This window comes from Sinocyclocheilus anshuiensis, unplaced genomic scaffold (assembly GCF_001515605.1).
Source record: "Sinocyclocheilus anshuiensis isolate Anshui unplaced genomic scaffold, SAMN03320099.WGS_v1.1 scaffold1425, whole genome shotgun sequence".
Taxonomy (NCBI): domain Eukaryota; kingdom Metazoa; phylum Chordata; class Actinopteri; order Cypriniformes; family Cyprinidae; genus Sinocyclocheilus; species Sinocyclocheilus anshuiensis.
Genome location: NW_015551044.1, coordinates 1,841,105 through 1,855,111, shown reverse-complemented (window position 1 = coordinate 1,855,111; position 14,007 = coordinate 1,841,105). Strand labels below are relative to the sequence as shown.

At 36.7% G+C, this 14,007-nt stretch overlaps 1 protein-coding gene across 1 annotated transcript; it reads left to right on the top strand.

The window, feature by feature from the left end:
* The first annotated feature begins 513 nt into the window (after positions 1-513).
* On the top strand, positions 514-11,431 carry LOC107661609 (protein FAM69B-like). The gene is made up of 5 exons (XM_016451273.1): positions 514-988; positions 4,167-4,301; positions 6,236-6,343; positions 6,833-7,009; positions 9,046-11,431. The coding sequence occupies exons 1-5, from the start codon at positions 923-925 to the stop codon at positions 9,856-9,858; spliced, it is 1,299 nt and encodes a 432-aa protein (XP_016306759.1). The 5' UTR covers positions 514-922; the 3' UTR covers positions 9,859-11,431.
* The last annotated feature ends 2,576 nt before the right edge of the window (positions 11,432-14,007 follow it).

Sequence of the window (14,007 nt, the reverse complement as noted above, 5' to 3'; positions counted from 1 at the left end):
ATCTGAAAGTTAAATAAATAAGCTTTCCATTGATGTATGGTTTGTTAGGATAGAACAATATCTGAAAATCTGGAATCTGAGGGTACAAAAAAAATCGAAATATTGAGAAAATCACCTTTAAAGTTGTCCAAATTAAGTCCTTAGCAATGCATATTACTAATCAAAAATTAGGGTTTGATATATTTATGGTAGGAAATGTACAAAATATCTTCATGGAACATGATCTTTACTTAATATCCTAATGATTTTTGGCATAAAAGAAAAATTGATAATTTTGACCCATACAATGTATTTTTGGCTATTGCTACAAACATACCTGCGCAACTTATGACTGGTTTTGTGGTCCAGGGTCACATATTTTATTTGATGATATTTGAAGATAGCCTATTTCCCCCTTATTTCTATTCTGTTGTAATCAGTGACATTTAAAGAGACAGTGTTGCTTGTTTTCTGTCGGTAGCGGAAATCAGGGTCTCTTCCCCTTTAAGACGCTTTGTAGAGTCGCAGAGAGGCAGCGTCTCCAGCTGATCCGTCAGTGATTCCAGCACCATCTCATCAACCAGATTCGCACTGATCTTTGGCACAATACGTCCCTTAGAATCAAACGTCGGTCTAAATAACGCGCAGATGTCAGAGCTGGTTTTTAACGCATCTTTGGCCGCGCGAGGATGATGCCTGGAGCTTGCGTGTTCTTGAGTTGAGCACCAGCAGCATGGGATGTTTCTCCATCGCACAGCCGATTGCCTCTCGAAATGAAAGCACATGGCGATGAAATAAGAGTAAATGTGTATTTTCGCTCTTGTGTGAGCTGGAGAACGCTGCTGGCGCGCCGCCTGTAATGGAGGAGACGAGATGAGAAAGTGAAGGCGTGTTTGGAGTGCAGTCTTTATTTGTGTTGTGCATCATCAGTGTTACTGTGAAGATGCCGAGGAGTTTACGCAGGCTGGTGCACCTGGTGCTCTTTTGTCCCTTGTCTAAATGTCTACAGGTAACTTTTTCAATAGAAAGACCATGTTTGGTTATGTTTTTCCTTATAAAGATTTAGAAATAACACAAAAGTACCATGGTATTACCATGTTTTAGAGTATGACCATGGTATGTGTTTCCTGGGCATGGTGTTACCATGAATACTGCGTAAATAATATCGTGATACATGAAGATGGAAGTCATTCAGCACCATGATAAGGAAAACTGGGGCTAGTTGTCACACATTTTACTCTATATTAAACATTTAACAATTTTTGCTCAGAAAAAAAGTTAGTTATATACAGTATGTTGCCATTTTGTGACAACATGCCCCGGTTATATAGGGGGAATCTGCCATAAAATAACGTATTATAGGCTTTTCAAAAAAAAAAAAAAAAATTAAGCAAATTTAGGAAACTGTGATTGTTAAAGGTAACATAAACATATAAAAAAAAAGAAAATGCATGCATAACTGTACTCCTTATAATTACTGAAATAATGTCTTTGTGAGCCAGTGTGACAATATACATTGTGTGATCCATATACATTACCATCACTGTAGCTTCTGTTTTATATCTATTGCATTTTTCTGATGTTTTAAAAGGCAATCTACATAAATCATATGAAAGAGGAACAGTCATTTTAATTGTTGCCGTTAATTCCAGCTTTAGCTAATCTCACACACACACACACACACACACGGCTGGTCTGAGTGCTTAATGCACACCGTATGCTGACAGTATTTCTGTAGATCCGCACTAAGAGCCCTCTTTCATAAGTGCACTCACTGTAAGTGCACACTGTGACCGTTTGAGATGGTGTAGGTCAAATCTGTCATATTCATTGCTGAACCCTGCGCTGAAGATATCACAGATGACAAATGCAACTTTCGTTTCTCTCTTACAAGAGGACGAAAACTGCAGGGATTCGACCTGAAGTTAAACAAAAGCACAGTTCCTCGGGTTAAGCAGACGACAGACCATTATTAAAGGGATAGTTCACTACAAAATGAAAATTCTGTCATTATTTATTTACTCGCCTTCATGTTGTCGCAAGCTTGTATGACTTTCTTTACTCTGTAGAACACAAAAGGAAAAATGAGTGTTTTAGTAGTATTTCCCCCCATGCAATTACAGTAGATGGGGACTGAGGCTTTCAGTCTTCAAGAAAGATGCAAAAGCATTATAAATATATCATAAAAGTGGTCCATATGACTTGTACTCCATATTGCAAGTCTCTTGAAGCCATACAATAGTTTTATGCAAAGAACAGACCGATATTGAAGTTACTGAGTTAAATGTGAGAACCGAATCAGATCCATTTGAGAACAAACCATTTAGGCTGGAAATTAAGAACTATATCAGTGGATTCATTGAAATTGATGGGCTCAAAAGAATAATTATTTCATGCATACATCATGAACTTTAATGCATGTGCCAAGAAGTGCTAAGGTAAGATGTTTCAAAACTATCAGTGGATAATTAATTAAATTTTGGTCATATGAACTTTTTGCATGCTTTTAAAGCTTGAAAGCCTCATTCATTGTATTTGTAGAAATAGTCTTTTGCTTAAAATTTACTTGCCCTCAGGCCGTCCAAGATCTATGAGTTAGTTTATGAGTTAGTCTATGAGTTAGTTTTTTTCACCGGGACAGATTTAGAGAAATTTAGCATTAAATGACTTGCTCACCAATAGATCCTCTGCAGTGAATGGGTGCCGTCAGACTGAGAGTCCAAACAGCTGATAAAAACATCACAATAATCCACAAGTAATCCACACCTCTCCAGTCCATCAGTTAATGTCTTGTGAAGCAAAAGGCTGCATGTTTGTAAGAAACAAATCCATCATTAAAAACATTTTTAACATCAAACCGTGTTTTCATTTCTCAAGACATTAATTGATGGACTGGAGTGGTGTGGATTACTTGTGGATTATTGTGATGGACTCTCATTCTGACGGCACCCATTCATTGCAGAGGATCCAATGGTGAGCAAGTCATGTTATGCTAAATTACAAGGTTTTTCAAATGACCTTTTAAATGTGGCACATACTGCATATACATAAAACACCCCACCCTGGCATATTCATCATAACGTCATCATCACATTTCATAATGTAATTCAATATAACTTTTTTCTTACTATATGAAATTAGAACCACATTGTGCTTCCTGTTTACATTTCTGCTATCACTGTTCAAAGCAAAACATTTGAGACATAATGTACCTCAATAAATGTTCAATTTGCATTTTAAATAAATATAAAAAAAAAACTTTTTAATTTAATATGTGAATTAGTATGTATATATATATACATAATAAATATATACAGTACACATATTATGTAAACAAAAACTTTTCTTTTGGATGTGATTAATCGTTTGTCAGCACTGGAATTAATAGTACGTTTTGCTTATTTTTTGCTTGTATGTATGTTTTGTATAATACTATATATATATAAGAGGAGGAAATGACATCACACAAATCTGGCCACTACACAGGCAGCACATATAGATAAAATAATCAATAATCTAAACACAGCAAACACAAAAGGTCTTATTACAAAATTCTGAAAAGTAACGCTATGAATATATAGACACATTACATTCATTTGTTACCCATCTGTATACGAAGAGTTCATTTGCAAAAACAGGTAACTCCGTTTTTACAAATGTTAAAAAAATATATCCTGCATTACAATTAATATCAATCAATAAATCTAAAATACAGCTAACACAATAAAACACAATAAAAATATGATTTATGAAAATTAATAAAAACAGAGTTATCTGTTTTTGCAACTTTGATATTTTGGCAAATTTTGACAAGATGAAAAAATTGCATGATGGCAAAATTCTAATATGCAAATTATTTCAACATATGAAAGTAGCACAGGCCATAATTTAATTTGCTTTAAATTTTTGTTTCTAATTATATCTAATTAATTTTCTAATTTGAAAGATGAAATGTTCAATTTAAATTAATATTCTTTAAGAAATTGTTTAATGTTATAAATGTTCTATAAAAATTGCATGATTTTTACACTGAAGCCACTTTGCAAAATTCTGATATGTATCCAATTTATTTCCATGTATAAAAGTGAAAATAAGATCTGCATTAAAAATGTAATACAAACGAGAGCTTATATATGTTGTGTGAAATATTGTTGTGTGTATATTTAAGTTTATTATGTCTCCTTCAGTCCCGTTTACCTGCAGTTAAGGTCAAGTACCTGTTGGTGGCGTGGGTTGGGATTCTGGTGGCCAGCTGGGTGATCTATATGCAGTATTCCTCTTATTCAGAGCTCTGCAGAGGACACATCTGTACCATGCGCATCGTAAGTCACAGCATCCTCCATAATGCATGAGTTTAGGTGCACATCCCTTCCCATGAGCGCCATTCCTCGCCACTTAGGAGAAACCAACATGGAATAGACAGGATTTGCCACTTCATTGCATTGCAGGTTAAGACAGAGTGTGAGTGTCTGATGATGATTCATGATGATTGACAAACACTTCAGTGCGTTCACATACAGTCCATACACACAGATGGTGTAATATTTAAGCTGTTTTGCCTTCTAGCATTTCACTGACAGGAAGTCCTTGTACATAGCTGCAGAATGAGAGAGGAACTGGAAAATTAAAAGGAGGAAGCAAGAGAGAGTTGACAGATCATAATTATACCATTATGAAAGCCCCTTTTTTTATTGTAACAGTAGGCTAAGTATGCAGTGTGATTGAGTTTAATCACAAATTCTATATTCAGGATGTAAACACAAACCTCTCAGGAAAGTAGAACTTCCTCTTACTGTGATGATTTACATTCACAGTCATATAGTTTTTTCTTAAAAAGATAATCTACTCGTATTTTTCTATCCTGTGGCATTTTTAGTGGAGCAATTAGATTGTGCTTTTCAAACAACTATAGTGTATCGTAACTAGTGTGGTCAAGCTTCAAAATGACAAAAAAAAGTACCATAAAGGTTGGCCATACAACCGGTGCACTATATTCCAAACCTAGATTTAAAGGAATAGTTCACCCAAAAAAATGAAAAACATTTTGACATCATTTACTCAGCCTTAAGTTGTTCCAAACCTGTATGCATTTATGTCTTCTGCTAAACGCAAAAGAAGATATTTTGAAGAATATGGGTAACCAAACAGTTGCCGGTCCCCATTGACTTTCATTGTATGGAAAACTGGAAGTCAATGGCTACTGTCAACTGTTTGGTTACTTATTTTGTGTGAAGGAAATTCAGGTTTGGAACGACTTGAGGGTGAGTAAATTATGACAAATTTTCATTTTTGGGTGAACTATCCCTTTAAGGTACTAGTTGCTGAAAAACCTCACTTTGAGCAACGTTTTTGATGCACTATCCCTTTAAAAACCATTTTGGCTTTCAGAACCTTAAAAATAACGTTAGAATATACATCTATATATACAGTATCTCACAGAAGTGAGTACACCCCTCACATTTTTGTAATCCACCAGCTCCGTGATGTCGTCATGGAGGAGTGGAAGAGGACTCCAGTGGCAACCTGTGAAGCTCTGGTGAACTCCATGCCCAAGAGGGTTAAGGCAGTGCTGGAAAATAATGGCCACACAAAATATTGACACTTTGGGCCCAATTTGGACATTTTTACTTAGGGGTGTACTCACTTTTGTGGCCAGCGGTTTAGACATTAATGGCAGTGTGTTGAGTTATTTTGAGGGGACAGCAAATTTACACTGTTATACAAGCTGTACACTCACTACTTTACTTTGTAGCAAAGTGTCATTTCTTCAGTGTTGTCACATGAAAAGATATAATACAATATTTACAAAAATGTGAGGGGTGTACTCACTTCTGTGAGATACTGTATATATATGTGTGTATATATGTATGTATGTGTGTGTGTGTGTGTGTGTGTGTGTGTGTCAGTGCTGTAGTTTAGACACTTGGTGAGGCCGAGGGGAGGAAAAGCCCTTTTCAGCTCTTGTTTTGCAACATGTGCACTGACAACCGCTTTGGTAGATATCAGAAATGAAAACGAGAAGGAAAAGCGAGAACGCAGATGAGAAGTAGTAATATGCTGCTTTTAGGCTGATCTGTGCATTTGTGGGTCATCATCTGCCCAAGCACCAGTCCATCATGACGTCATGAAGCCCTTTGTCCTCTGACTGGCCAGTTTGTCCTCCTTTTGTTGGCACAAGGCTGTTAAATCGAGAAAAGATGACAAGATGTTTGTGGTTGATGCCTGTCTGTTTCCTGTGTGTGTGTGTGTGTTTCAGTGTGATCATTATCGCAGAGGTATTATCTCAGGGTCAGTGTGTAAGTCTCTCTGCGAGGAGAAAACACTGTCTCTTCAACGCTGTCTTTCAACGTCACCGACACATCAGGTAAACTCTGTAAAACACAGATAATTGATTTACACAAAAAAATGTCCAGGTCATATTTAAATTATATTTAAATGATAATTTTTCAGACCAATTTTATCCCCAAAATAGGCAATGCATCTAAAAATGTTACTTCATATTTGCTTTTTCAAAAATGTGCGCAATTCTCAATACTTCAAAATATACAATTATTTTGCTATCTTGTTTTTTAAAGTAATTATTAGTGTTATTACTCAACAAACTGAACAACAGTGTATTTGTATAGCTTAATTTACTACAAATTCTAGGTATAAATATTTTTCAATTTCAATTATTTATTTATTTTTACATTACATTAATTAGAATATGTGGGGGAAGTGTGATATATAAATAATGTATATATATAAAAAAAAAAATATATATTTATTGTTGGTCACAATGTGAAAAAAGGCATATATACAATGACATCTGGCACACATAATATGCATTTATATGTAATATACTATATTGTAGATATACAGTGCTGTGTGGAAGGAGAAAGCCGTATTGGTGAAGTGTGGGATTGAAGAGAGCATGAGAGGAGAAAACGGTCCTGACTCTCCACTACGGACTGACAACAGCCTCTACGATAAACCCACCCGTGGAACATCCATGGATGAATTCAGAGCGATGCTGCATTCCTTTCTCAAGGTCTTTTTATCTACTTTTTTCTTCATTTTCACAGGATACACAAATATAACAATAAATCAGACCTGTAGTTGACACAGAAACCAGTTTTATATTCTAGTTCTAGAACGCTTGTCCTTAAATTCTAGATCTTGATGTTTTTAATTTGAACTTTAATTGTTGTGGTACAGATGTTGTGACTAGGGCTGGTATATATAGCTAAAAATATTGTATCTCAATATTTTTCAATCTTTTGACGACAATTAATAGATGTTCCGATATTAATATGAACCATTATTTTAACCTAACAGCCACTGTTTTCAAGCAGATTCAGAATGCTTAATGCAAGTAAGATTCTAGCTCAAAATCAGTGTTTCCACACAGTTTTTCACTAAAAAAAATCATCAGCATATATTATTTAATCATTTTGATTGATAAAAAAAAAGCATTTTAATACATTACAAACAAATGTGACTGAAATGAATCATTGAATCAACTTTCTGAAAGGGACAGTTTAAACTGATTCACCAAAATGATTTAAACTTATCAACTCTCATGCCATCTTTGTCAATTTTAAATGTAACATACAGTATATTGCAATGATTTGCAATGTTGATTAATTGAATTCACCAATAAAATGATCAGAAATATATCATATGAATATTCAATATATCACCCAGCCCTAGTTGTGACTGGTTGGAGATGTTTATGTCCTGCTTAGCAAAGCAGAAACGGATATAAGACAGTCTAACCCTCTCTGAGCTTTCGGCTGTTCCTCAAGGTCCCCTGTAGGAGGGTGAAAATGGAGAGAGAGCAGGGGAGGGAGTGGGGTAACAGGGAAGAGAAGCCAAAAATAACTGAAGGAGCTTGAAAAGGTCACAGCCAGAACAATACACTCACTCTCAGTGTCACAGGGGAGAACAACACTAACACACACACTTAAACACAACCCACACAAAGTGCTGTAAATGGCCGTATAATGCATAATGCTAAAAAAGACCGTACTTTAAAGATCTCATGAAATAAAAATGAGTTTTGTGGTTTGTAGTCCATGTAGGTACATGTTGAGGCTAATCTGTATGCTAGTGTATATAGCTACTAGCTACTACTAAAATAAATTAAATTATGTTTACTCTTTATCTCAGAAGAAAACAATCCAAAAATACTGACAATGATCTCATACCGACACAAATACATCGATTTTTCTGTAATTAAATGTTCTCTAGAATGAAAACATCCCCTTCTCATAAATCATACATACCACCCACCTCTGACTAGAAATAGAAAGTAGTAAATCATAGTTCATGACTGTGACGTAAGATAAAGGTTATTGTTGGCTATTGTTTTAAAGGAACAAGCCTTTCAATTTCCTACCCCCCAATGAAGTGTGGGAAATTGCAGGAAATACAGTTGCTCTCATCAAGCCATTTAACAGGGCAATTTAAATTGCTATTCACATCTTATTTTTAGTTATTTTTTTCAATAATTTGTTATTTATTATTACTTATGTACAGGGTTTGAAATTAACACCCTCCAACCCACCAAATGCGGGTACAAATCAGCTGTGGCGGGTAACGCTGTCAGATCACTAGCCTATTTGGCAGGTTACTTTTTCGTAAATTGTTCACTCATTAATTTCTTGGGCAAGTTAATTTAAGCCAAATCTGTGCAGATTTAGTGCAAATACTGACCTTGTACTCGCTTGGTTTCCTTTGCATTGAAGCAATAACGGAAGAGTTAAAAAATGACTGAAAACTCACACCATGTCTACACCGGACGCAAGCGGCGCAACAAACTACAATAGAACCCATTATGATCAGTGATGGTTTATTTTGGTAATTTTTATTTATTTTTTGGCTAGTAGAAGTTATGAATGGCCGGTAACTTAAAAATGTAGTAGCCAAATTGGCTGGTTAGTGAAAAAGTTAAATTCAAACCCTGCTTATGTATGAACAATATAAAAATGTTGTAATTTCGATTACTAATAAATTATATTCAGTCTACGAAATAAAACATTGGAGGTTCTAAAATCTCTTTCTCCCTCTTCCATTCATTCACAGGACAGTGTTGGTGAGCAATCATCTCTTAGCAGTCTTGTAACTCACGTGATTTCTCTGGCGGATGTCAGCGGCGATGGCAAAGTTTCGTTAGCGGAGGCGAAATCCGTGTGGGCTTTGCTTCAGATCAATGAATTTGTTTTAATGGTGGCACTGCAAGATAAAGAACATGCTCCACGCTTGCTGGGCTTCTGCGGAGACCTTTATGTGACTGAACGCGTAGCACACAGCGCCCTCTTCAGGCTGGAGGTGCCCGGTTGGCTGCAGCCAGTGTTTCCTGAGGCGCTGGGTGTCGCTCTTAACCAGTGGCTTGCTCCTGCATGGCCACGCAGAGCCCGAATCACCATTGGACTTCTAGAGTTTGTTGAAGAGGTGTTCCATGGCGTATACGGAAGCTTCTACATATGTGACGCAAGCCCAAGACGGGTCGGCTACAATGTGAAATATGACTTCAAAATGGCAGACCTTCAAAGCGTAGCATCAGAGGCAACCGTCAAGGGGTTTCTGCGAGGGAGAACTTGTGAAGCAAATGCCGATTGCACTTATGGGCGAGATTGCACGGCAACGTGTGACCGATTGGCAAGGCAGTGCAACGTGGAGGTGATGCAGCCCAACTTGGCCAAGGTGTGTGCCCTCCTGCAAGACTTCCTACTCTTCGGAGCGCCGTCAGACCTGAGGGAGGACCTGGAGAAACAGCTACGCACCTGTGTGACGCTCAGCGGACTTGCCTCACAGATGGAAGTGCACCATTCCCTTGTTTTGAACAACCTCAAAACACTATTGTGGAAGAAGATCTCAAATACCAAGTACTCCTGAGACCAACATAGGGATGATCAAGAGAAAGGCAACAAAGAGCGAGAGAATTGGAGACTTCCAGAGAACAAAAGTGGGGTCAGTACAATAAGTTCTGGAGGGCCAACAGAATAGCTGAACTCTGCCAGCCACTACGGACTTCAAATTTGTCAAACATCAATTGCGAACATAGGAGGTTGGTGAATGCAAGTTCAGAAAGGGCATGCACTACATCCCCACCCTCAGTTTTACTTCAAAAACTCAACTGAAGAACATTAAACCCTATAGAAACACCTACGGAAGACTCATTTTCTGAAGGTGAAGACTGTCCAGTGGGAACAAAGACAACTGGAAGACATTTCTTTGACCATGCAGCCCCTTGCAAGTGAGTCCTTTTTGGTGAACTTTTGGCTAAGGATCTGGGCTGCAAGCACAAGGATAGGAGAGAGCCATTTCCAAGTAGAAGAAACCCAAGGAGTTTCCAAGAGGATGGTCTTGCTCTACATCCCCTTTCTCTTTTACTTTAATTACTCAAACGAAGACCCTTTGACCCTAATAAAAAATCCTTCAGAACAATCTCTTTCCTTTTGCCAAAATAGCCAAGTTAAGACTGTTCTTAATTGGAGAAAACCAACTGGAGGACATTTCTTTGACCATGTATCCCCTTCCAAATGATATCTTGAGTCCTGCTTGGTGGACTTGTGGGTAAGGATCTGGGCTGCAAGCACAATGATAATAGGGTCAGTTCCAAGATTTATCCCAAGGAAAGGAGAGTTTCTGAGAGAACGGTCTTACTCTACATTCAAACCCTCTAATTTACTTGAATGAGTCACCTGAAGACCCTTTAACCCTATTGGTACACCTTCAGAAGAATCTCTTTCCTTTGGCTGAAAGGTCCAAGGTGAAGTTAGAATGTCTAAGGACATTTATTTAATCGTGCAACCCCTTCCCAAATGAGTCTTTTTTTGATTAACTTTTAGTTAAGGATCTGGGCTGCATGCACAAGGATAGTAGGGTCAATTCCAAGAAGTAACCCAACGAAAGAGTTTCTACGAGGATGGTCTTGCTCTACAACCACGACATCCATAAGCAAGATGCGCAACTTTTGGTTGCAACAGCAGGATTGTTCCTTGAACTTTCCTCTAAGTTGCTTTTTGAAGGATATAAACTATAGCCACACTCGTTTTGACGTTCAGCTCAGAAGAATATGGATCTTTAGCAATGTTTGGAAGCACCCTTCCTTTGAAGTCAGGAAATGTTGGGACTCTACGCCAAAACCTGCAACACAACCAAGACGTCTACACTGAATTCACGAAATAGGAACGAGTGAAGGTTATATATTATGTCTTTTTACAGGGTGTATGTTGTGTTCGTATGTGTGTGCGCTTGTTCTGGGAGGATGTTTCTCTCATGCTGTAGTTTTCACAGGAAGGATACTGCTTTTTCGAGCGGTCTGGAGAGTTTGTGATGGGATTTGTACTTGAACTGTGAAATTACTTACTGTGTTTCTCAGGGTTTGTCTGTTTATGTCCGAATGTGTTTGGAACAAGATTACTATTAACATTACACCTAGATGAAATGGAATTATAGTGTCACGGTAGGGCTGCACGATTAATCGCATGCGATATTTAACGCACATCAGCCCGCAGGTGATGGAGATTTACCGCTGATTACAGAACCGGCTTTCTGACAAGATGCGCGTTAAATATCGCATGCGATTAATCGTGCAGCCCTATGTCACTGTAAACAAAGTACAGAGTTTGAGGAATCAAGGCCCAGCGACTGTGTATGTGCAGGATTATAAAACACATCTGCATATAAACCTGAAAGTGTGTGTGCATAATGTAAACATCTCCTTGACTCACAGTAGGCAGTTTTATAAACTTCTCTTACACTAGCCTAACAAATCAAATCTCAAATTGCATTTCATTAATACTAAACAACTGGCACATTCCGCAAATAACCAACAAGAAGTTCCAAGTGCACATTTCAAGATCATTCTCCTCCTCGATCCTGAAATTTTGTTTCTGCACAGATCCATGTACATGTATGTGATTTTGAGTTGATTTTGCAGACATGAGACACAAAGGACAAGATTTTGTCTTCTAGTGTGCACTAGGCTTTAGTACAGTTTCACACTGTTGTGAATGAAGTGATTTTATGTACAAAAAAGTCATGTTTATTATTTTATTTTGCGCCTCTTAAGGAGAGCAGCACAATTAGCATGGGGACTTGTTAAGGCTCCTAAATACTAATTTATTTGACCTCCATCAATTTGTTTGATATTATTCATTGAGTAAATGTTTGAAACTTAAATTGTGTATATGGGTTGTTTTTTCTTCTTTTTTTTTGGTGAAGCACAGGTACACAAAGTACAACACTTGTTCGAAGGACAAACACAACAGCACGTATCCTTTTACTCGACCTTTCGAAAGAAACAAGGAATCAGCATATATTAGTCCAGGGAGGCCTCCCAAAACCTCCCTCCTCACCTTTAAAAGGACACGTTACCAACAGGAACAAAACATGTAAATTCACATGCTGGACAAACCTGAAACAACCTGTAATTTATGTATTGATTTAAACAAGGATAATTACATTTGTCAATTTGTTAGTTTAATAAAAATATGCTATAATTAAACTGCATTATAAGTATAGCTTACTTTATAAATTATATAAAAACAACAACAAAAAACATAGCAACAAAACTCAGAGGGTTTATTTTGTGATAATGACTAGTTGACATGGCCTTCAAAATAAATGGATTATTGATTTGAAACAATTGTACAGTTCGTGGCTCGTTAAAAAATAAAGAATAAAGTGTCATGCACTAATGTGGGTTATGATCTTGTTCAGCTGTTCCAAAAAGCAGGTGGAGATTGACAACTGCAGACACAGGTATGTAACACAACAAGTGTAAATGTTGCAGTCGGCTGACTTGTTCCATGTGGTTCGTCACATTCCTGAAATTAAAGCAAAATAAAGATTAAAGCAATGCTCCATTTTTGAGAAAGTAAAAATAATCACAATGCACTTAACACAAAGCATGTGGTTTCATTGGCAGGAGAGATCTGCACTTTTTTCTGCACAGATTTTAGGGGAAATCTGTGAAATTATTTATTTTTGACCCCATTAATCCCTGTGACATGAAATATTAGGCCAATTTTATTTTGTTTTAATGGAACTGTTGTTTATACCTTTAGATAAAATCTAAAAAAAAAAAAGTTGCATATGTGCATTTATATTTATTTTGTTCCTAGCGGCTCAGTGGTAGAGCATTGCGTTTGCAGCGCGAAAGGTCGTGGGTTCAATTCCCAGGGATCACACATACTGGTAAAAATGTATAGCCTGAATGCACTGTAAGTCGCTTTGGATAAAAGCATCTGCTAAATGCATAAATTATAAATTAATTATATTGAGAATCATACTTGATAGTCCAAGCGTTTAATGCACATATAGTATGATATAGTGAGAATATAGAGTTCATACTAATTAAAAAAAACAATTATTCAGACCCAAACTAAGTAAAATGATGCGATTTGGTGCTGTTGCTAATATTTATGTGGCCAAAAGTAGATGAAATTCTGATTGCTTGAAAACCAATTAGTTCTTCGTAACAGACTACTTACATTAAATGCATATATCAGTGTTCATATCTCCCTATAATAAGTCTTTGTAAGATGGATGATATTTGTGACCCTGGACCACAAAACCAGTCATAAGGGTCAATTTTTCAAAATTGAGATTTATACATCATCTGAAAGCTGAATAAATGAGCTTTCCATTGATGTATGGTTTGTTAGGATAGGACAATATTTGGCCAAGATACAACTATTTGAAAATCTGGAATCTGAGGGTGCAAAAAAATCAAAATATTGAGAAAATCGCCTTTAAAGTTGTCCAAATTAAGTTCTTAGCAATGCATATTACTAATCAAAAATTAAGCTTTAATATATTTACGGTAGGAAATTTACAAAATATCTTCACGGCACATGATCTTTACTTAATATCCTAATGGTTTTTGGCAAAAAAAAAAAGAAAAATGGATAATTTTGACCCATACAATGTATTTTTGGCTATTGCTACAAATATACCTGTGCAACTTATGACTGGTTTTGTGGTCCAGGGTCACATTTATGCTTTGTTTTATGATCAAAATATATGTGATGCAAT